Here is a 24,937-nt window from a genome sequence, read left to right as displayed (position 1 = left end):
TAATCGCATGGATGCATCCACTCTGGAGAGCAGCCCATGGGTATTTAAAATAAACTTATTTGCTTATGAATAATCTATTTGCACATTTGATCAAAAATAAGATATTCGACGAAAATTATATTCGTGTGAAGGCAGAGTCGACATTTCAACGAAAAATGAATACATATGTTCCAATATGGCAAACCTCTTTTCTTAACTTTGAAGTCTTGATGAATCTTTGAAGTATAGAATAATGTTTTATATTTAATTATCTATTTAATATACGCTGACTGATTTGGCCAACATCTTGACTAGAGGAAAAGGGGTGGGGATTGACGCGCTCTCATCCTTTTTCACACTTCGCCACACAGTCTCATCGTCTTTTCGAAATAAAGCGTCGATTTTTATCGGTTGTGATATTTTTTTTTGTGAAAGAAGAGAAATTGGTTACCTCATGATCCGGATGATACTGAAGAATTCAAGGATGTCCGCATTCTCGAGGTGAGCGGCGAACTTCTGTAGGGCCAGGTCGATATAGAAGGAGAGGGTGGCCGTGAAGTCGATGACGTTGACGGCCCCCTTCGCGAATTCCAACTTGCGGGGGCAGGCGACGAAGCGAATCGAGATCTCGAAGGTGAACCAAGCGTTGCAAGCACACTCGATAAAGAAAAAGGCGTCATGCGGGTTGGTGCGCACCTTATCCAGGGTCCAGGCGACCTTGTTGGTCGTGGTGTCCAGCACGGTCACATTGCGGATCACCGGCACGCGCATGTTGGGGTGTGTCTTCAGACAGAAGGACAGGATGGACACGCAGATGAAGAACACCGACATCACTCCAATGATCTGAGAAAGGAGAAAAGCATTCAGTTCTAAAGAATCACTAAAATTGCTAAGTGAAACGATTTTGCTCTGCAAATTACGTTTTCGGCATAACTCGCAATTTTAAATTACGTCAAACATAAAAGAAAACTTTTACTAAACGGGTAAATAAACACGAAATTGAGTTAGTGCTGATCTGCATTAAGTAAATGAATGTTAAATATATTTGAATGTTAAATTGGCAAATGAATTGTCTTGAAGTAATATATAAGACGATATTTTACGAAGATTGTCCAGAAATAAATAATAGTTTCGAAATTAAAATTATGTTAAACTTTAAATCACATCTTTTTAAAATTCATAACACAGCTTATTTTTACTTAGATTTTACGCTATTGCTTCCTTTATTAAGATACTTCGTCTCGACATTCCTTCTTAAAAAGAGCAGACATGCCCTGAAGATAATCATTATAGAAGGTGAACGCTTTTCTCTCTTGGAATGTTGATGTCCAGCAAGTTCTATCTGAACTTTCTTGGATTGTTTAATAACGATTTGCTATTTGCCTGTTCTTGAGCCCTGAGGGCAAGTAGTGCTGTTTTTGCTTGCAGCTATGTTTTGTTACCTGTGTTTTTGTGATATGAAGAATCATTTCTCATTATCGAGATTTTCTTAACTGTATACACATCAGAGTAACTTTTTCCTTAACAATAGGCCCCTATTCATACCGGAATCAAATCCGCTTTCGCCGCCTTCCTGGCATAGGGGTAGCGCGTCCTCCTCGTGATCTGGGTGTGCCGGTTCGGGCATGGTTGTTCTTCTATGTTCTCTCTGTGAAGTATGTGAATGTACCTCCCTGTAAAAAGAGGTTTGCAAACGAATGGGACTCATGAAGTTACTAAGTCGTGCTCTTGGCCCTATTTGGCGCTACTGAAAAAACAAGGGACGATCACTCGGCTAAAATCGCTGACAGATAGCTGTCAAGCGGGTTTGTAAAGCGCCATAAGTCACACACCCAAATCAGTTTTGCTGTAAATATTCTATTTTTCCTGATTTAGTGTAAAGAAAATTTATTTTAGTAATTAAATACTTCACAAAGTAGCTTTAAAGTAATTATTTACGCAAATTCATTTTGTCCATCTTTTAAATAATAATTTCACTTTAAATCCATTAAGTTAACTTTTCACGAATAGTCGAAATGCGTCGTGCTTGATTTTGACGATGTTGACTGGAACAAAATGATTGAATCGAGTCTATCTATCTAGCGACTATTCTTCAATTATAAATTCGAACTTGTGGTATCGTCTACAAAGATAAATACTCATATGAACAGACAGACAGATAAGTGTGCAGTACATGCATGTAAATTTTTCTTTTCTGGTAACCTTATGAGGTAAGTATACTTTTCTCCCGATGTAAATGACAAATCATTGCAAATAACAGCACACTACACAGCTTTATTAGAATAAACTATAATGAAAGATTAATTGAATATATTTAGTATGAGAGTCAAGCAAAAGGGAAAATAAATAAACTAAATTTTCTAAATAATCGATAACAGTAATTTTCTATTTAAAAGTCTAGTGTCGGTGAATTTAATGGATAATGGTCCGTTTAATATTTTTAAAAAAAGTTTACGACTCTATACGAACAATTCTGTGCCTGTATTTTGGAATTAAAACAGAATCATTGAACAACTCTCAAAAAATGCATCCTTTTTTAAATGCTATTGCTATGCAAATACTATTTAGTTTGAGAGTCTCACAAGTACATTTAGCCACGTGCCTTTGATGACTATGCCGCTTGGCTGAAATGAGTCAAACGAGCCAAAGCTGGCAAAAGGGCAATTTTTTATTCTTGAATTATTCTTTGATGATAACATTTTGTAAAAACAACGACTGCCTTCATTAATGGGGCTTTTCTATAAAGAAGAAATGTTTTTTTAAAAAAATAATTGCTAGATAATATCGAATTACAACGCAGAATCATGATCACTCTCAAAATAATTTCTTTGCGTGGGAATACACTAAAGCTGATGTATTACCAGAAGCTATTCTCTGTAGGCACATATTATGTTTCTTAGGACGGTGCTTTCGTCCTATATAATGACGACATTTCTGCGGATTACACTTAATTCGTAGAATCTGATACGAATTCACCCAAGAAACCCTGACAATTTTCAGGATCAGTGCTCTAATGTGTTTCATGGAAAAGCATCTTTCATCTCATCAGTGGCATTCCACTTATAACGAAGGCTTAGGAATCTGATATTATTTATCTTTCTGCCTTTAGAATATATGCAGTAAAGCTTTGCTCAGCGAGCGGTTCACGAATCGTATTGCAAAACACTCACGAAGCAAAGCAATTTTCTTCCACAGCTACCCATGTAAAATAGAACAACGCATTCCATTCTGAAAAAAAAACATTTACAATAATGGAATCCATACAACAAATAATGTAATACTCCAACAAATTTGTAATAATGTGATTTATTATTGATAATGAAAAAGACATTTGTCTTTGACACCGTTTCAAAACTTGACGAAAAGAGACACAGCAATATCTTTAAATAAATTTGTAGTGCGCATAATTACTATCTTATTTTATAATTCTGCTCAACATAAGATGCAATAATTTCCCATGCTTCCAGTATCTCCTTCATTTCATTGAAAGGTTATTGCTCTGTCGCGTCTATTTCTTCCTCTTTAGACCAAATCTCCTCCACAACTTTTTTCTGTGACAGAGAATGCAGCTATATGTGCTCTTCGATAGTTCTAGCTATATTTTCCCATCTGTACATATATTTCGTTGCTGTTTACTTCTAGCTCCAAAATCTTGGCCGAAGACAAAATCTGAGTCGATTAAGGTTTCATAGGCACTTGCTCAAACCTCTCGGAAACGCGTTCGACAATGCTTTCTATTCAAAACGTCTCTTATTTAATTATAAAAGTTCGCTTCAAAGACATGCTCAACATAGACAGATAAAAGCCAATGCAGCAATTGAAGTCAAAGTGTCTCTTCACCACTCGCTTTGTAAAACATCGCTCGTTAAGCGAGTCCCTTTTTCTTAACATTTTATTTTGCTCGTTATACGAGGTACTGTTAAGCGAGGTTTGACTGTACTTTGAATATATGCACCATTAAAAAAGTCAAAATGGCATGTATATTAGGCATGTAAAAATTTTCGAATCCTTTCTAGTTTAATGAATCAACATACTAACTGTGTGAGAAGTATCACTAAAGCATTAACTATTATAAGAATATAAGATATTAAATGTATATTTGAGATTGATTCGGGAATAAATTATACTCTTACATTCAAATATTCCAAAACATATCTAGACCAGCCTTGACTAAACTTTTCTGAAGAAAGATGTCTGTTACTGATATAAGTGGAGAGTATAATTAAAAGGTTCGGTGTTAATAATAACAATGTTACTCACTTTAGCCCACAGCGATGAGTAAGGCTCATCGAAAAGTGACCATATCTTTGGTTTCATCCGCTGCCAGCAGGATAATGTGCCGTTGTTGTAATCTTCCTCCATGCAGAACTTGCGTGCGATCTCCTCATCGCTCGGCTTTTCTGTGTCCAAATCCAGCCGATCCAGCACCGCCAGCGTCTCCTGGGTGTCGCGATGCTGTGTGTACGTCATCCAGCAGCACGGTTCCACCTGCATAAAGGAGGAACTTTTGGACTCAAACGATATAATTTCCTTTTAATTGATTAAGGAATGGAATGCAGCTGGTTTAGATTAGGATTCATTTAACTCTCACATTCCCAAGTTCCTTTAAGTCCAAGTGTCTCAGAATATTAGAAGTTTCTTTTTCAAAGATAAGCAATTTATTACCCTCCATACCAACTATAGAAGTGCTCTTAAGGAGTTGGTATCCAAAATAAGATTCTTCTTAGTTGATATCAAAACAAATGCCTGTATGGACATCTTTTGTGTGTTCTCAGGAAACCTCCCTGTCCCTCCAGACCACCTGGGTAAGTATCTCTGTCGAACAAAGCCCGCAATTCGGGTCTTCAATTAATCACATTGAAAGGAAGAGGAAAGAAATTTCGTAGTGATATCCAAGCGTCCGCCACGGTTTCATTTGAACTGACGTTTGAGGCCTTTACATCGAGACAGAGTTTATTATGTCCTAGCATTAGAATATATTTCTGAGTGAGTCATGTTAGAGAAGTTATAAGGCGTGAATAAAATTCATTAATTATGTCTCTTGTATTCATTATAAACGTGGATAACTTATTTGATTTGAGATTCGATTGGATCACTATCAACTAATGAGTTATACAGGATCATAAGTAAGCGCAGGAAACAACAACAAACGAGAGTGTAAGAGGCAGAATAGAGTGAGTATTTTTCAACGAAAAAACATTCTTTGAACTAATGGGAATGCCATGTGTGATGCATAGGCAAACAGTCTCAAAATGCATAAATTTGGGAGAAATTTATTTTAATTTTTATTTTAGCTTTTCTGTTTTCTAGATTGGATGTGATACGGCTATGCTTACTGTTTGCTTTGGGAAGCCTATAAGTAATAAGTTTAGTTTTCAGCAGGTCTGCATGCGCTTCCGATCTGGAGGACTATAGATTGTCTCGTTAATTATTTAGATTGATGCTTCCTGATTGCATATCGACGCATACACATTTCATTTGACTAAACAAATTAAATCTGGAAACAAAGTAATTTCTTTTAAAATTTCTAAAATTTTACATAGATAAATTTTTATTATTGAAGAAAAAGAAATTTCAACATTTTCTTTTAAAAGGTGGACTGCAATGACACAGAAAAATTGCACTTTTTAATCCAAATAAAAGCAAAAATCAACTATAATAGGAAGGTCAATATTAAATGATAAAATGAATGGCGATAAATGTAGGATAGAGTTAGATAAGATGAGGCAACTGAATTGTTGGTTCACTGCAACTACCACAATATTGGTAGTTTTAATAGTAGGAAAAAGGGAATTTTTGTATAATCAGCAGCAATTTTGATCAGATCATCTGAGTTGAGTAAAAAGTTAAAAAAAATGTTTTCTCCAGTAATCTTTATGATTGATTTACAAACTTCATAATTAATCTTAGCGACATTTTGGCAAATACAGACATTGCATCAACTCGTCGGTGGAGTAAGATGAATCTTTATTCTGTGAATTTAATTTTGTTTAATTACATTAATCTCACGTTTTAAAGCAGCACTAGGGCTATTTTGGAATGGATCTTGTAATTTTGAACAGCGGTTAGATGACGAGAAAGACACTTGAGCTGGCACTCCCTTTCCAAGCTTCCGCACACGCCAGCGAGAGGACAATCTGCCCAGGCGGATTTAACGTGCACCAGGCCCGCTTACACATCGGTTTTTCGTTGGAATCGGGTCTTGAACCTTAAAAGCCCACAAGGTCACCTTGGATCCTTTTTTTTTTCCTGTGAGATAAGAGGATTGAGGAATAACCAAACTTACCATATTCCTGCTAAGTCGAACCCAGCTAAAGTAACTCAAATAAACGGATATGGTTTGAAAGAATAAAACGAAGATTTACTAGAAGAGGGGATCAGGAAGAGATGAAAAATGAGGCCGCAATAAAGAGAATGAAAAGGTCCGGAGTAATCTCCCCAAACTTTCTAGTACACTCTCTAATAAAGGTGCGATCCTGGAAAACTCCTGCATGGCATTGGAGTACAATAGTTACGACCATTACCCTGAAATGAATCTATCGTGTGATCCTTGTTTGGCGATTCATCCCTGGCATGCTGTCAATAGTACACAGAGTTTGTGTTTTAGAAGCATTTTTCCCAACCGATTGAAACAAAAATTTGACACAAAACTACCTTTGTAGTAAAAAAATCACATACTAAATTTTATCCCATGAATGCTTTGCGTTTTTGAGTTATCACGCTTACATGCTTCTGAAAGTACAGACACAAATGACCAATCCTTTGGCTCAAAATCTGAACAGGGGGCTACACTAGAGATACTAGATACATGAGTTAATTCTATGAAATTGATGAAAGAGAGTCTCCATTAAATTTACTTTTGACACGTTTCATTTTGGTAAGAAGGTCATCATTTTTTATGTTTTCGCACGCGAAATGACTGTTATCCTGAAAAGCTTTCGCTTTCAACAACCAGCGGCAGTGGTCTCAAACCTTTCTGGCATATTCTCTAATAAAAGCGAACTTGTGTGTTAGTTGTGTTTTTTAACAAATGATTGATATAAAAATTTGACACAGAACTACGGCTGAATATAAATCACATAAATCACAAACCCCAAATTTGATATATTTACGTTATTGCATGTATGAGTCATCGTGTTTGCAAGCTACCGTTGCTAAATCTCTGCACTGAGTTTTATCTATCGAGTTCTCTTCACTTCGAAGGTATAGTTTTAACTTGGGAGTTTTTCCGAACAGCCAACCAGACAGTATTGCCCTGAACGGATTTTGCACAAAATTTAATAAAAATCTACACATTTTGTATAAAGAAAGTACACCCTATTTGATCTGCCTATCTCAAAGAGTGTGTTACAAACAGGCGGACGGACGGACAGACATAATGCCAAAAATGTGTGTCGAACTGAGTGAAATCTAAAACGTGGAGATTCATCAAAATCTCGAGCTCGAATTTTTTGACGATTGCAATAGTTTATCTGTATTTCGTATACGAGAAAATGAAAAGGGAAAAAAATCAGTGGATTCAAAAGAGTGAAAATCGTACTCAGAAAGAATTAGGTGAAAGAAAGATTTAGAGCGGTTGCAGCTATGTTGTATTTATAATCTTATTTAATGTCTATACGAATCATTTTTTTTTGTCTTCATTGTCGAGGAGGAAATTTCGTAAGACATGTATTTGTTAAAAATGGAGAAAAGCTTATTTGAATTCGCATCTCCGATCTAAGAAAGATTCTTTATCAGTGAGCAGATAAACAAGATAAAACGTGAACATTTTGCGAGAAAAAATAAATAGCTAGTGAAAACTCGCTATTTAGATTTTTTTAAAAACCAGACATTCCGTCGTTTGAAGAAATTTAATTTGTGTATGCTGCTGGAATGATTCATATCTGAAGTTATTTATATTGGCAATCTACAGGAAAGTGGCGTCAGTTTGGATAGCGTAAAGAGGCTCATTTCATTTGTGCATATGAAGAGGGCGAAAACGACGAATCACTGCATCTCTGTGCATTGCATCAAAATTAGTCTCAGCTTACCTGGGCAAGAGGAAATTTTATTTCTATACCAAAATAAAGTTTTAAAAAACCTAATTAAAAAGGAAAAATATGTTCACCTGCATTTCATTACAAGCAGTGTTGGAGAGCAGTATATTTTAGTGCCTTTAAATGCGCCCAGACCTGTCGGCGAATCTTATAAAGCCAAAACGATTAGGTTTCTTCACCTGGTTCTACACCACGTTCTCTTCACCTGGGTTTGAAAGGCATTTTTTAACACCTTCACTTATCCGTTTATTGAAAGGAAAAAAATACGAAGAAATGGTAAGAAATTTTATTACTAAAAGGAAATTCTATTTTTAGAGTTTTATTTACTCCAAACCACTGTATGAATTGACCTGGTATTATTGAGATGAATGCTAGAAATAGTTAAATACTGTTATGCTAAATAGCTCAAATGCAATAAATATTTAGAGCAATAGTGCTAGGAAACACAATATAGTTATGACATAATTCATTATGCCTACTCTTTTCTCTTGCTTACATAAATTTACATGCTTCTATGTGAAGCCGAAAAGGGGATCATCTTCGGATGTGTATATTTTGATCTGACGTCATTTGCATAAATATTAAACAATCTCTATGTCACTCCATTAATAAATGAATAGCGTCCATTTATCCCAACTTTAATAATAATTTTTTGAAAATAATTAAATAAATATTTACTTATCAAATATAATTCAATTTTTGTTTACTGATGAATGAATGAGCCGAGAAACTTTTGACTATGAATGATCACATTGCATTTTTCTACTGCAAAGACGAATTGCTGAGAACAATTCAATTATCACGTCTAGACCCGTTAATATATTCATATTTACCGGAGAAAGCTAAAATTCGTTGTCCTCCATAACGAGCTTTAAACACCAAGAGTATGAAAGGATGCGCATCACATCTTTCTTGACTGACTGCCGCATTTGATTGGTAGAGAATTCCTATCTCAGTAATTAAATGTTAAATAATTTAATATTTCATTATCTTGTTATGAATGAACTAATTTACCGTTCGTTCGTAACAAAATAGATAATGACAAATAATTGGCATTAATGAAGAAGTTTTTCTTTTTTTCAGTATGAAATGAAACTTTTTGCATAGCAAACAAATCAACTGAAGATAGGAGGAGGGGAAGAAATGAAACAGAACCCTTCTCAAGCCTGCATTGTATATATTACATCGGAAATGGGAAGTAGGACCCTTTTTTTTTTCTCTTTATTGCCTTGCATATTTGTGTGGCGTGAAACAATTTCCAGAATGGAAATCAATAGGATTCAATGGTGAATCTTTGCCGCCTAATCGATAGAAAAATATTTTAAAAAGTTATCTTCATGGTGCGAGAGACCTCGAGTTTGGAATAAAGAACAAAGAGCATCAAAATTTGCCTTTACTCTAAGATTATATAGACTGTGGTTTTTAATTTCGAATAATGTCTAAATACTTTATTTTTAATTGCTAAGGGCAGAAAATCCTATTTGTTTTAAAGCCATGCGCTACATTTTGAGATTGCGCATGAGGACTGCCTATCTCGAAATCAGTTCTACCGTTATGCGCAGCATTTTATTAAACGATTATCGGGCAAGATGTAAACAGGCTCAGCGAAACAAAGGAAACAGGTTGTGAAAAGACGAAGGAATACTATCTTTCAATGGAAAAAACTTTAAAATTAAAATATTCCAAAATATTAAGATAGCTAAGCACATTAGCATGGTTCGGGATCCTGACAAACGATACGTCGGCGCGCAATAGTGGAACCTGTAGTGAGACAGCTAAATGCAAGTGCAATAGCTGCAAGATGCTCGCATTGAACGGGTACCTATGACAGCATTCGAATACACACATTATAAGAGAATTGTGCTATCTGCAGCTTAGTGGTTAACTTTCAGTGCTTTTTGAAGAGAATCATTTATTTGTTTCATTTCAAGAAGCAAAAGAAGAAACATTACAAAAATACAAAATACTAATTACAAAGTACAAAAATACTAGAATGGTTACTCTATGGGATCATTTTCAATCATTGAGAAATTCAGAAAACAACTAATTAATTTGGAGATAGTAGTACCCATATAAAAGTTTGATACATTGGAATGAAACTGATTTTAGTAAAGACCCACAGTATTATCTACAAGGGGTTTCAAATGAAAAGGTACGGAACGACACCGTGGATATATATGGAGACTTTATTCAAAGTATACACCATAGACCTGAGCAAAACGATCCTAATGATTAACCAGCCGTAGGATTCCTTGTTCCCATAATTCCTGTGGCCGTGACGAGACCCTGTCCTTCACAGCGTCCTTGAGTTCGCCGTCCGAGTTGAAGAGCTTCCCTTTCAGATGTTTTTTCAGGGGACCAAACACATGAAAATCGCAGGGGGACATGTCCGGACTGTAGGGCAGATGGTTAGCTGCTCCCACTTGAACTTGGCCTGTTCCACGTGTGTGACCCTGGAGACGTGTGGACGCGCGTTATCAAGGAGCAAAACCACATTCTCTGTGAATAGCCCCGGTCCTTTCTTCTTGATGGACCTGCGTAGTCTTCGGTGTGTCTCACAGTACACATCGGAGTTAATAGTTCTTCTGTGCTCCAGGAATTCGACAAGTAGCGGACCTAGGATGGCGAACTCAAGGACGCTGTGAAGGGCTGGGTAACCAGAAAAGAATAATAATTCTTTAACTGAAGTAACACAAGAAATGTTTTTTTTTCTGCCACCAAAAGAGCATGCTGATGATTATTATAATTCAGTTTTGTTTAGGGATGTAAAGAAATTTGAAATACTAAGAAATGTTTAGGGATCCCAGCAGTTTTCAAGACCATTTCACTTCATGACTTGCACTTTAAACTTTAGATCATAGGTACAGAAAGTCCAAAACATCCTCTTATGTTTTAGATCAGAAACAAGGCGGTTCTTCTATTTTTGAAGTAAAGTTCATCGTGGAAGATACGTTTTGCAGTCTCGTTAGAGCATCTGTGATATTTATTACTTATTCTCGTTTTTTTCTTATTGGCAGTTTGTCTGTACATCAGTCGTGCCCTGATGGCACAAAGTAAGTGATATATAATATCTAAAGACAGCACAGGAAAGCTTTGCTTAGGAAATAATTATTGGATCTCATTGTTTTGACTAGTACAAACACTATACCAGAAGAGTGTTTATTTCTGCCTTCGGGCTGGTACAGATACTGCTCAAAGAGATAAAATTTGCGCTTGTACAGCATCTGTAAAGAATATAATGAAAATGCTTCAAGTACAACTGAGCCTGAGAGAAGAAAAGGAATTCCAGACTGAACTTCTCAATTCTAGATAAATCTGGACATGCGCGGTTCTTCTACATGCATTTCAATTTAAAGCCTAACGGAAGATGGAATGATATCATTTTTACGTTTAAGATATACATTTATTAAAATAATTCATAAAGAAAAAGACAGAATAAGATCTTGTATTATATTCCTTTTCTGATACTATCTGTACATTTAAAATATTAATGAATTAAAAGAGATCCGTAATCATCAATAAACCCACAAATTAGAAAAAATTCGTAATTTTGAAAAAACTATTTTTAAAACGAGCACGATTCGAGAGATAATAGCTTCTACCATTAGCTTTTTGAAAAAAAAATTCTGGTAAGAGGAGATTAATCAAATTTCATCTTTTTTGAGCGACCTGCACAAAATGGAGTTAATTCAGTTAGTGCCGATGAGAGGAACTTCGAAGAAAATTCAATCTATTAATAAAATAACTTGCGGATAATTCCGCAGAATTATTCTCTTTCTTTCGAAATATTTCTTGTAATAAATTAAATATATGCTTTTTATCATTAGAAGAAACCTTCGAAGTATTTATTGATGGTAAAGAACATTTACCTAATATAAGAGATGGAATTGTTTTATTACATTGACCAGCATTTTTCTGTTTTAACAACAAAATTAACTCTAAAACCTCATTTCTTTTTATGATACACATAATTTAGGAATGTCCTATGATAGCTTAGAATACAGGGTGGTTGTAATTAAGCTTCCCCTATAAACAGCATCATACAACGCAAACGGGAGAACGGATTGCAACAAAATTCGGTATATAGACTATACGCGAGATGCGCTCACGGATCAAAAATATTTAGAACCAAAATGTCTATCAGAGGGCGCTTTTTCCGAAAAAGCATTAATTTTAACACAATAAACGACCGAAACAGAATACAGAAACAATATTAACATATATTAACTAGTTTCTCATCACTTTGTCACTCGAACCGCATTAAGTAAAGGTAAGGAAAAATATAACAGTGCGCTGTTTGAGGAAAAAAAAGACAGTTGAGTTTTCAGAAACAAGAACAGATTAGGAGGAAATTGCACAAGAGGAGCAGATGTTAATCGTGTCCAGGATGATGTAGGGAAAGGTGCTCCATGCGACCACCCTCATTCACCTGCCTAATTTCAAGTCGATGTACAGCGTGTTCAACAGCAGAGATCGTAACTGATCAGTTGTGATGCTTTGTACATAAAGCGTTGTGGAGTTCTTTAAGTCATTCAACATCTCAATAAGATACCGTCATCCTTACAGCCAGAACATCGATATAAAACATGACAACGACTGCAAACGTTTCTTACCCTAACATGTTTTGCATAATAACCTGCTTCGCAATCATGCAAATCTCGGCATTTTTTCCTAGAACTGACATCTTTTTCCGGTTTTACGTTTTATTACTCATAATTCGTGTTCTGGATTATTAATATTGTTTCTGTATTCCGTTTTGGTTGTTTATTTTGTTAAATTTATTGTTTTTCCGGGAAAGTGCTCTCTGGTGGATATTTTGGTACATCTTTTTTTTTTTAAAATCTGAAATTCCGCGAACGCATCTCGTGTATAATCTATATACCGAATTTTGTTATAATTCGTCCATCCGTTTGCATTGTATGATGCTGTTTACAGGGGAAGCTTAATTATAACTACCCTGTACTTCTAATAAATTATGTTTGAAGTTTTCTAATTCATAGTTAAGCTATTAAAGCAAATAATAATAATAATAACAACAATAATTTTGAAGCAATTAATTCCTTTGGCAATAAGCAAAATGAATTTAAATCTGTTGTTAATCTGTTAATCTCAGCGTCAATTAAAATGCTCTCCATAGGAAAGACATTAAAAATGAAATATTTTAAATACTTTTGGTTACATTTAGAATCGATTTCCGTAAAAATGAATGAAATTTATTCTAAAAAGTTGGTTTCAAGTCTGATTTTATGAATCGTTCTTCTTGGCATCTTCCGCTGACGATCGCCCTAAATGACTCGGTAATTTGCGACGGATAAATTTTAAATCTTAAATCCATAGGATGCACTGCAAGATAAAAAAAACATTAATTATAACTTATACTCCATTTTTAAGCTGCGATTTGTTTTGAGACAAATTTCGGCATATTGATCTGTGCTGAAATGACGAAGATAACACTTGAAAATTCAAACTTCGAATATCTATGTATATTAATTTGTGTCGTTCATTTTCGATACAAAATCTCAGAGAAATGATTATTGCGTAAGGTATACAGATGATGGTTGGCTATTGCAAAATGATTAGCGGCACTTTTGTTTATCTTTCTCCACAAATATGTAAGGAGAATCTGAATAAAATAGGAGATACGATAGCATCATGTAATAAAATAGGAGCAACTTTAATATATTTCATGTTTTTAATCGCTTCTCCAGCATTTTGTGCCCTCAATGACTTGTCCGATACATAATGTGTGTGTGCGCAGGGTTTTAACAACAATCATTCACTGTGGATCTTCGAATAATAATCCTCCGATGATAAAATCCAAATTTTAGCATCAGACTATAGCGGCATTTCGAACAGTGGGCGAAATGAAATAAAAGACGGGCGATTGAGTTGTGCCAGAGAAAGAGTAATCGAAGAAATCGCTGTTTCATTGGCATATCTTACGTATGAAAAGGTGATAAAAATTGTTTCTGCATAAATTAAGGCGTAGAACGCCTCTAGTAGAAACAAAAGTGTAACACTGAGTAAAACAGTAGAAACTTAAAGAGTGCTACATTAGATAAATGATGTTACTAATCTACAACAATCAATTTTAAATAATTTAATTCCGGCCGATATATTTTACTATTTTATTAGAAAAAAGGAAAAGAGTTCAATCTGAAATATGCAGCCCACTCTTGGTACTTAGAGTCTTGACTCTCTAATTATTGCTTTGTCTCCATCTAAAAGACATGTATCACATTGTTTTTTCAGTCATATCCAGGCGTATAATTTGGAAATCCAATGCATTTTTCACTTGAGGAAGATGAATATAAGCCCGTAGCACAAAAGAAACAGGAGGTTGTTATATCATTTGCAACTATGACATCTTGACTCTATTCCACAAAGTAACAGAGCGACTAATTTCTCTTACAATACTTTTCTATGAAGTAATGCCACTTTAATATGGTGTTATCCCGTTCAAGTCGTAATAAGAGGAGCTTCAGTGCATATCAAAGTGTTTGTCAATTTAAATCAAAATTGGCATCATTGGCACATTTACATCAAAAATGGCACATCGGTGGATACAGTCTTTCCAATTCGTAATAGGAATTGCACATGTGATCTGATTTGGCATTTTATCAAACTCCAAAAGGTAAATAATTTGTTTGATACTTGTATTGTAGATGGATTTTCTGCTACCTTGTGGAAACACCACTCTTTTCACTTGGCAGATGTCTTATCTAAGTCTGTGATAACGCATGCACAAAAGCAACGGTATAGAAAAGATAAGGGAGAGGGGGTTCAAGCATAGCTTTCTTTTCTTTGCTTTCCTTAACAGCTTCGGCATCATTAAGTAAAACAATGCTATATTTTCTTCCTTTAGGAAGTAATTTTAGCGTTTTTTTAAAGAGGTATGTCCAAACGTCAGCACCTTGTAACAAATCTGTGCAGAAACACCCCAAATTAGAATTCCAGCAAATTGCCATTTCAGTTTTAATCTCTGCTCTTTTATTGCGAAAAGGATAAGATAAATAACAATAAATTTTTTGCAATCTTCACCTGCTTATTAGAAAGCTTTATTAGCAAACTATAATTTACCTGATTTGAATCAAGTCCCCAGAATTCAAGCTCCTCTTCGAAGAGGGGCCCGCAGACGTCTGTAGGGTAGTGCAATTTGCCGGTGCGATAGTAGTTGAGGATCTGTCCGAAGACCCCCGGGTGCCGATCGAAGAAGTATTCGTTGAGTACAGGATCATAGTTGGCCAGAGCCTCTGTCAACCGTGATAGGCGAGTGGCTGGAATCTTCCTCAGAGTAGTCTTGTAGGTTTCGTGCCGGATCCCCCCCACGTTCAGGACGACGCGGTTCTCGGCATCCAGGTTCATGGCACACCCGCTAGCGCCATTCCCGGCAGCCACGCCGCATCAGGACGTCCCGGGAACCTGCAGCGGAAGGTAGGGAAAAAGATTAAATAAGAAGTGTTTTTGCAGGGAAAGAAAGTAAACCTGCATGGGTAATGCGTTATTGCAGAGCAATACACACTGGAGATCTCTAAGAAATAACGTTGTTGCTTAGGATGTTGTAAAAATGAAGGAAAAAAATTCTAAATTTTGTTGAGCGAAATTCAGATTTTTATAAGGCAGATTCTTAATACGATTATGAGATTATTTAGCATATTCGTCCAACAATTCTGTTAGTGTACTCGACAGTTAATCTAATCTAGCTCGAAAAGATACTGACATCTAAGTTGCAATCATTGCGTATCTGAAATGGGTCGGTTTATCGACCTAATAATTGACACCCCGTTTCTGCATAATAGAATGGAATCCCAGTGCTAAAATGAGTATACAGATTTTTGATAACGCACTAGGTCCAAACTGGTAAGAATAATATCAAACTTTGCCCATTGTGTTTTGAAATACTTTATCTTTGTGTCGCATTAATTGATTCGATTAGCAGCTAGATGCTTTAAGAATTGAAAATGGATTCATTTTTCAAATACACATTTTAAAATATGGGTATTCTTAAGAAAGGATTGTTTGAACAAAATCTAATAGTGCATTTTTTAAAATTAATTGTTACACAGTGACAGTCTGTTCAAATTTATGTGGTAAGAATATATTAATAAACTTATTCATTTCATACAAGACCTCTCCTAATACATTGCATAATTTACAATTACTGAAACAAAATACATAAAATAGATTTTAAGTTCCGACTGCTTAACCGCGTTCATTTATTGAAAGTAAGTGACATGGCAGATTTAAAACGAATTAGCAGAAGGTTTTACTTCATATTTCATCAAATTATTAATGTCCACATTGAGACATCAAATGAAATGGAAGGGATTTGGGGTTGTCTCTGGATTACGTAGAAATGACGTATTTATATTTCTGAAGATATATCGAAATTGTTTTCTTTTGCATAGAAAGGAAATAAAGCGATGAGCTTTCATTTAGATCTTTTATAATTATTTACAAATATTACAGCAACTATTGATATATACAGCACATTCTTGATTATCCAGGATCGGGAAATGAACTATCATCGTCAAAGCTTCAGATTTTTACGAAACTTTTATTACATCATCTTATTTTGAAATTTGCTAACGTCTTTTCGATTGAGATTCCGGGATATTTCCAGAAAATTTATTTCCATTCTGAGTTGGGGAATTTTTATTCTTCCAATTTCGGCTGATGTCAGATCCCACAAATATTCCTTCCACCAACTTTTCTTTGAATAAACAGAGAAATGAACTGTTCACAAATGTATTCGAAAAACTCTTCTCATTTTGATAATACTTCACGGCATGTCACTGCGCTCGGGATGTATTTTTTTGAGAAAAGCTCTAAAATAGTTCTATTTTTGAATCTATGAAACCAAAATATACCAGTTAAATGACAATTTTTTTGGATACTGCAAAAAAAAAAGTCTCTCTACATTTTTTTTGTTAAAAAAAAGTATAAAAAAATCTTTTAGTTTGGAGATTTATCAAAAGATTTACATAAAATTTTGCAGATAGCATGAGAAGTATATTACTTAGTTCTTTAATTAAAAAATAAGCTACATTTATATTCATTCTTTTAATATTGGAATTCCACACAAATATCATGAATTTTTCAATATCTTTGCATTGTAAAGTATTAAAACACTTATAGAACATTTTTAAAGGAATAAATTGCTTATTATGTTGTTCAGGAACTGTTGAACATATTTAGAAAATATTAAATCAAATTTGAACAACAACAACGACAAAAAAAAACCTACCAGAAATAAAAAAAATTGCGAACCAGCATTTTAAAAGGCAAAATAACATTAAAATGCATATAAACGCAAATGAAAAAATCAATGTAACTTTCCAAAAACAAGAATTTAGAAGCAAAATTCAAATGATTTTATTAAGAAATTTGTTCAAAGAAATAATAAACGACAATCATATAATGCGTTACGAGGATGGTGCAGTCAACTCTCTCTCAAAAAAAGATCTTATAGCAGAACAAAGCGGAAACTTTTCAATGTTATGTAAATAATGAAGATAGTATGTACACAGAAAAATTAATTCTGAGAAATTGAATCAGAACCATTCGGTGAGAGGCTATTGAAAAAATGAAGCAGAGGAATCCACTGTCTTATTATAGTGATAAAATAAGTAAACGTTATTTATGCAAATACTGTATCTACTTTTTCTTCACTTTCATGTTTTAAATACTTTATCTAGGATTTTGATTATTCAGGATATCCGATTCATTCCGCACAATTAGGTGTCTGTTGTTTAAAAAAAGATAAAGCAGAAGGCTGGCCATTCTCTCATTGCAGAACCATTACGACTTATTAGTCTTGATGAGTATTACTTCCGCATTTTGCAATTCTTCTTACTTTAGAAGGAAATCCTGTCTATGTGTCTGGATCGGAAATTACAAAGCTCCTAGCCATGCAGAAGAAGCTCAAAATAATAGGCACGTCAAACCTAGCAGGATTTTTATTCATTTGTCATGACTTTTATCACGTACAAATACGACATTACTTCGAGAAAAATGTCGATATTATCGATGATGTTTCAGAAGTCCAGTTATTTGAAATAATGAGGCGTATTTGAAATTAGCAGTTACAATTTTTTCCATTCATATCCACTTCATCCGATCAAATGATTGGATGCAGCTCAGCATTAAGATCAACAAAGCTGACACAGTAAGAAATTGAACTTTAAGTTTTGCAATTATAAGCAGCAAAGCTCTTCCTCAACATAAAATTTGAAAAAATAAATAAATAAAAAACGACACACACACACACACACACACACACACACACACACACACACACACACACACACACACACACACACACACACACACACACACACACACACACACACACACACACACACACACACACACAAACACACACACACACAAACACACACACACACACACACACACACACACACACACACACACACACACACACACACACACACACACACACACACACACACACACACAATGGAAGTTAATTACGTATGTATATATGAATTAATTCAAAAATGCAGTGGCACGTCAATGATGGCTAAAAAAATAATTTCGCTCGATTGAGAAAAGACGCTTCAAGACCACTCTTACTTTTACAATTCTATTTTTTTCCAGACGGAATAGATTCAAAATTTGATGGTGATTTATGTTATTGGAGTCAAGATGCACGCAAAACTTATTTATCTAACTCTTTGCGCTTTCACGTAAATCCGGATCTGCATATTGACAAGCAGTTAAGGCAATGATGGATCTATTCCGAAATTTGTTACTGGTCTGACCCCTGGTGATAAAATCACATGGCAAATTCCAACCTTCAAACGAACGTGGATTGACAAGTAGACAGAATTTCCTCCACTGATGGATTTCATTTAACGTTTAGAAAATCTATAGTTTGGTGCTAATTCCTTATAAGAAATTTCATCTAATTAGCTGTTTCTGTGTTTGAATAATAGTGACGGCAAGCAGAAAGGTATTTGAAAAAAAAAAAGAAAGAAAGAAAAAAAAAAATTCAGAATTTTCCCCGAGGCCTAAACTTTGTGATTTTCCCGACTCCCCGTGTCATTTTTTTTTTTTTTTTTTTTTTTTTTTGCATTTCAATATTCTTGTACTATATCTCGAGGATGAGCAAGTAAAAAGATTTTGGGTATTTGCGTAATGATCTATAAAGTTGGTCCTATGCAATATACATATCTTGCGAAACCAAAGAACGCCATTTCATGTCTTCAATTAAAACTAGCACGCTTCTTCCAGATTCAGTTGCACTGATATGATTTACTAAATATCACAAAACAAAAGGCCAAGGTCAACGAAGATGGTTACTTCTCAGGCATGTATATGTGATGAATGCATCTCAGAATGATCCCAATAAAATGTACTTGAATATTTGTGTGCAACTGGTGCTAAGGCCAATGCAGAAGAAATTCTACTTGAGGATGAGTTCGAATGATACTGGACTTGGAAATTACAAACTGAACTTCGTTCACTTTCGTTTAATCGAAACTTTGAAGAGGAATAATTTTTTTTTCTGCTGCATGATCATTTTACTTGTAATATTAAGATACAGTGAATTAGCGTTAATTTTAAGACTCAAATAGTCTGTCTCGGTCGCATGGGATGCATTTTGGTTATTTGACCACTAACTCATAATCTCTTAAAAGTACAGAACTAAAAAAAATATTTTCCAAATGTAACTAGAATAGTATCGCATGATCAGAACAGGTTTTATCCATTTTGTTTTTACACGCTTTGTCGCAGGACCATTTGTAGGTGCTTATTTCCATCCTGTTATCTATTGACCTTTCAAAACACATTTCGGCACTTCCACAATCAACTCATTTCCCTTGATTTCGCACTCATACCTTTTTCCTCAGATGAAGAATTTGTTTCAGGGAACGATTCTTAAGTGCCCCAAAAGTGTATAAAACAATAACGATAACACATAAATAACAAAAGAATGATTGCAAACCATATTCACTACTTTTTATGCAGAATAAATAGCAAATTGCATTTTTTATAGGCTAGTTTCTTCGAGCAAACCCCAGATAAAGATTCGAATATCTAAATTTATTCTTCTATAATTATAATGTCCAGAACTTTTGAAATTGGAATAATCTTTTACTAATAACATTCAATACAAGTGACGGAAAAGATGAAATTGTTCTGCTCCTTCCCTAAAATGCTTGAGGAGAATGCATCGGAAGCAATGCAAACATTCCCTCCCTGAGCATATTTAAATAGTGAAGAAAAGCAATGTTTCGTTTCTTCTGAGCATAAAGCATTCGTTTAAAGAGTGGTTGGAAAAAGAATGAAACAAAAATGAATAGGGGAACGCTACAATCAAAGCAACAATAAAAGGTATCACCAAACGATATTCTTTTCTAATGACCCCCACCTCTCATATTATTTCTATTCAGAATGTACGTCTTCACAAAACCACTGGAACGATTACCGAATAGTCCCTCCTTTCTTCTAAAAAACCGATTCCATATAAAAGAAATAAAAGAAAGAAATCCGCTGAATGGGAAGGAAAGACCCTTCTATAGAAATGAAAGAATTAAAGCCCACACAAAGCGAGTGTGGCCACTGCGCTCTCCTTCATTATTTCCAATGACTTAATTGAATGATACTTCCATTAAGCGGAGGGGATATGGATGATGATGTGGAGGAGGAATGAGGAGGTCAGTCAGACGGAGGTGCGTGCGAAGAAGCCCAAGGAAGGGAAGTTCACATTCTGATCACGTGGTCGAGGAAATGATTGCTTTTATCAGATTCGCCTCCGATTTCTCTAGCATTTAACAACTTCCTGGAAAAAGAAGAAGGCACACACGCTCTCCTGGGAAATTTGTTTTCTTTTTTCTCCGAGCAACATGTCAGGGATGCGTGGGATGCAGCTGATGAAGTAACAAGTTGCGAAGCAATCAATATTTTTGTTTCATTCTTTATGACTAAAAGGAGCAAGTTTCTGCCTTTACTAAGAGAGGGAGGGAAGGAAATCGTCATGTAATATGGAAAGTGGGTCAAAAAGCTGAAAACGCCATGGAAAATGTCTGATAATTTCGAGATGAGATGAATGATGTGACCGTTTTGTGCAATAATAATAAAATTATGCTGTTCAGAATAGGATGGTTCTATTACACAGTTTCTTGTATGTGCAATATGCTAAAAGAAAGATCTAATATCTAACACACGACGACCTTCTTACCCTACAGATTGTAAAAAATAACGGCCATCGAGTGGAACCGCAATGCGGCACCTGGTTATGGCCCCTAAGCACCCAACTCACATGCTTTATTTATTAAATTGCAAAAGAAAATTCATAAACACCCCCAAAGTAGTGGCGGAAATGAGGTGCTGAGTAGTTACTAAAAATGGGAGATAAGAATCTAGAGCAAAATGCTGAGATCAAAACATCAAATAACAATAATAAAACTGCATATAAATAAGCATATTTATGAAAAATGAGGAAAAGACCCAACAAGGCAAAACAGACAGTGGAGGAGGGGGAGAGTAGAGCATAGGCGGAGGATGAGAGAACATAGTAAAGGAATAAGAACCTGTAGCGAGGCAAGTAAACGTGAATTTATTCAACAACTCATAAACTAATTAAGTAACTAATAATTAATTATAAATATCAAAGCAGCAAAGAGTGGTTTAAAACAATTAAAGCTGTTCAAATTCCATTAAATGCATAGAGGAAGATCTACATGCATTAAAAGAGCAATAAATAAATAAATATAGGCTATAGGCCAAACTAAATATGTGAGCAAAATATGAATTCATTTTTTCAAAATAAATGTTAAAAGTTTCGGACGATTGACAAATTGAATCTAATAAATTAAGAATTCACAAAATGAATAAAATGTATTTAATCTATATACTTATAATAAAGCTCAATGTGTGTGTGTGTATGTGTGTGTGTGTTGGCGCTCTACAGGTCAGGTCATTTGACATACAGCTATCAAATTTGGTACATGTATACCTTAGAGGTCGGGAATGTGCACCTGGGGTCCCTTTTTTTGAAATTTTAATTAGAATTTTAATTATTAGTTAAAAACTAACTTTCCCGCCAAAAAAATCTTCCATTTTCCTCACCGCCAACTTTTCCGCCAAAAAAATCTTCCATTTTCCCCACCGCCGACTTTCAGTTATTTTTTTCTCCCAACAGAATTGAGGCTAGGGTTAACATTTTTCGGCGGATTATTTCAAACGATTCTGTTTATTTTCTTAATGTTTTATGCATTTAAAATTAAACATTGTTAATTAATCCATGTTTCACATTCATTCTGAAGTACTTTTGAATTAAAATAACACAGAATAAAGGAAATTAAAAATGTATAATCTGCATAGCGTTACCCCAACTGGCGTAGAAAAATTCACGCACTTGCGTTAACGTAACTGGCGAAGAAAATTCACGCATGCGCATTGTTTTCTGACTGTTGACATCGCAACCAACGGATGATTTAAATTATTTTTAGGTTAGTTGCATGCTTTTTTAAGTAAATTGTATTTATATTAGTTATATATTTTTTGTATATGCTTATAGTTTTAAGTACATCGTTTTTTAAGTAGTTTTTTTTAACCTATTTTCAATGATTTAAATTATTTTTAGGTTAATTGGGTGCTTTTGTTATTAAATTGTATTTATGTTAGTTATATACTTTTTTGTATATGCTTATAGTTTTAAGTACATCGTTTTTTAAGAATTTTTTTAAACCTGTTTTCGACCGATTATTTTAAACGATTCATTTTATTTTTTTAGTGTTTGATGCATTTAAAATGAAACATTATTAATGAATCGATCTGTTCATGATGAATCTGAGAAATTTTTGTTGACAAATTCTTGAGATATTACATAAATTTAGAAAGATATTCTTTAGTGCCCATAAAGTGTAAACGCTCAGTGACTCTATTATCAGTAATCATAGTATTAAAAAAATGCTTTGTTTCAGTAAAAAATATTATTATATTAATTGCAGATTAATCATTTACACTTTAATTTAAAGCATAATTTCTACGAGGGGTAACAGAAAATTAGAGAGATACATATCACGTTATGACTGAAGGTCCCTATAATATTATGAGTGAATTATATGACTATCAAAATTTGAAGTTTTAAAATATTTTGCCGAAGAATCTATTAAAGTTGGAATTGCGTAAAATACTTAATGGTACGACCGGAGTTTAACCTCCTGCTTGGAGCAATTTTTAAAAATCGCCAACAACGACCTTGCGAAATGTTCAAAAGCAAAGGAGCAGATGTTCAATTATAGTGCATAATAAAGATTGCCAGCTTTGGCGCGTTATCGCAACTTGGCGAAGAAGGGGGTTAAACTCCGGTTCAACCTTTTTAATTATTAAAATTTAAACGAACATTAAGATTGGCGAACCGGCTGGTCGCCAAAGGCGGCTAGTTTTTAAATAGTTTCCTTCTGAAGATTTTCTACATTTTTTTCACCAAAATTTTCTTTGTCGTGATGTCTTCCTGTTTAACTCTTTTTATGTTAAATCTCCTTTGACAGTAAAAATCTTCCGTTTCCCGTCTTGTTTTTTTTTTTTTTTTTTTTTTTTTTTTTTTTTTTTTTTGGCATATCTAATATTAAAAACTATTTTGAATTAGAGTATTTATTTTATCTCGAAGGAATTTGAATTTTCTTAACCATTTGACATAAATGTGTTTTTGAATTTGGTTAAATTTTTTCATCTTCATGTGACATTGAAACCAGTGAGGAATTAATGTTATTAATTTAATTAAAATTAATTAAATGTTTTGTCATTTTAATGTATCATAAAACTTAGTATTTAAAACTTGTATTTATAATTTTATATAAATAAATACCTGCTTTTGGAGATTGGTCAGAGGAAAGGGGGAGGGGAGAATTTACATTTTATGAGGGTTCCTATGAAGCTTTATTTAACCGAGGTCATTAGCATTCAAGAATCCGACAAAAACCCAAAAGTTTCACTGCCCAAAACTCGTGCTAAGAAGAAGAAGAATTGTTTTGTAATATTTAATCAGCCTCCATCATAGTATCTGCAGACGATAATGCAAAAGCAACGATAAAAACAAAAAATAAGCTCTTCAAAAACACTTTCAAATCCAGAAGAAAATTGAAAATGATCGGAATTTTTACAACCTATCGAAAAAGGATTAAGATATATCGATTTGAACACAATTACCTGAGAATGCATTAACAGTATCAGATAATCGTGAACACAAATAAAATTTAAAAAAAGATCTCCCGTCACTCATAATTAGTTCCCTGAGCCTGCTCCCTATACAATTCCAGCTACCCATTGTTGTCATCAGACCACACCATCCGCTTCCCTTAAATCCGTAAGACCGGACTATCGATCTTTTGTGCTGGTGACGTCATCAGTACGTCACTTCCCACTTCTCTTTCCTCTTTTAGAGCTATGTCCCTGTCGAATTCCAGCCGGATTCTAAAGACGTTGTTATTCAGTATAGGGATCGGAATGTTCATAGGTGGCGTTGTAGTTGTGACAGCCAGTACGAGATATGGATGTTGGGAGGAGGGAGGGTCTGCGAATGAAATAGGGTATCGGATGTTCAAAACGGAAAATTAACTTATGTATTCCTTTTTCTTTTTTTATGTTTTACACATTCAGGGGTGATTATTAGAAAATGAGTTGTAATGCTGCAGTAATGTAGAATCCCTGATTTCCAATGAATTTGCAAGTGATAAGTATTTTAGATTGAAGCACGAACTATGGACATCATTGGTTTACTAAATATTATCTACTGTAGCCGTTCGGAAGATAGAGATACTGCAATAATAACAAAAAAAAAAAAAAAAAAAAAATAGTCTGTCTACAGAAGAGATGGGTTTTAAGTCGACCGGTGGACCACCAAGACATTTTGGGATGACTGCCTTTACTAAGACGCGCACATCAAAGGA

The 24,937-nt window shown here is 34.5% G+C and overlaps 1 protein-coding gene across 1 annotated transcript in view; it reads right to left on the bottom strand.

Annotated features, from left to right (window-relative positions):
• Window positions 1–24,937, bottom strand: part of LOC129966608 (potassium voltage-gated channel protein Shaw-like) — a 259,991-nt gene that overhangs the window by 110,582 nt on the left and 124,472 nt on the right. The window contains exons 2-4 of the mRNA XM_056081105.1: window positions 15,096–15,437; window positions 4,240–4,467; window positions 431–822 (exon numbers count right to left, since the gene is read on the bottom strand). Of these exons, the coding sequence (XP_055937080.1) occupies window positions 431–822; window positions 4,240–4,467; window positions 15,096–15,380 (905 nt within the window). The 5' untranslated portion in view covers window positions 15,381–15,437. The remainder of the gene's footprint in view (window positions 1–430; window positions 823–4,239; window positions 4,468–15,095; window positions 15,438–24,937) is intronic.

This window comes from Argiope bruennichi, chromosome 4 (assembly GCF_947563725.1).
Source record: "Argiope bruennichi chromosome 4, qqArgBrue1.1, whole genome shotgun sequence".
In the NCBI taxonomy this organism is placed as follows: Eukaryota; Metazoa; Arthropoda; class Arachnida; order Araneae; family Araneidae; genus Argiope; species Argiope bruennichi.
Note: the sequence above shows the minus strand (reverse complement) of the source record. Positions and strands in the feature narration are given on the sequence as shown.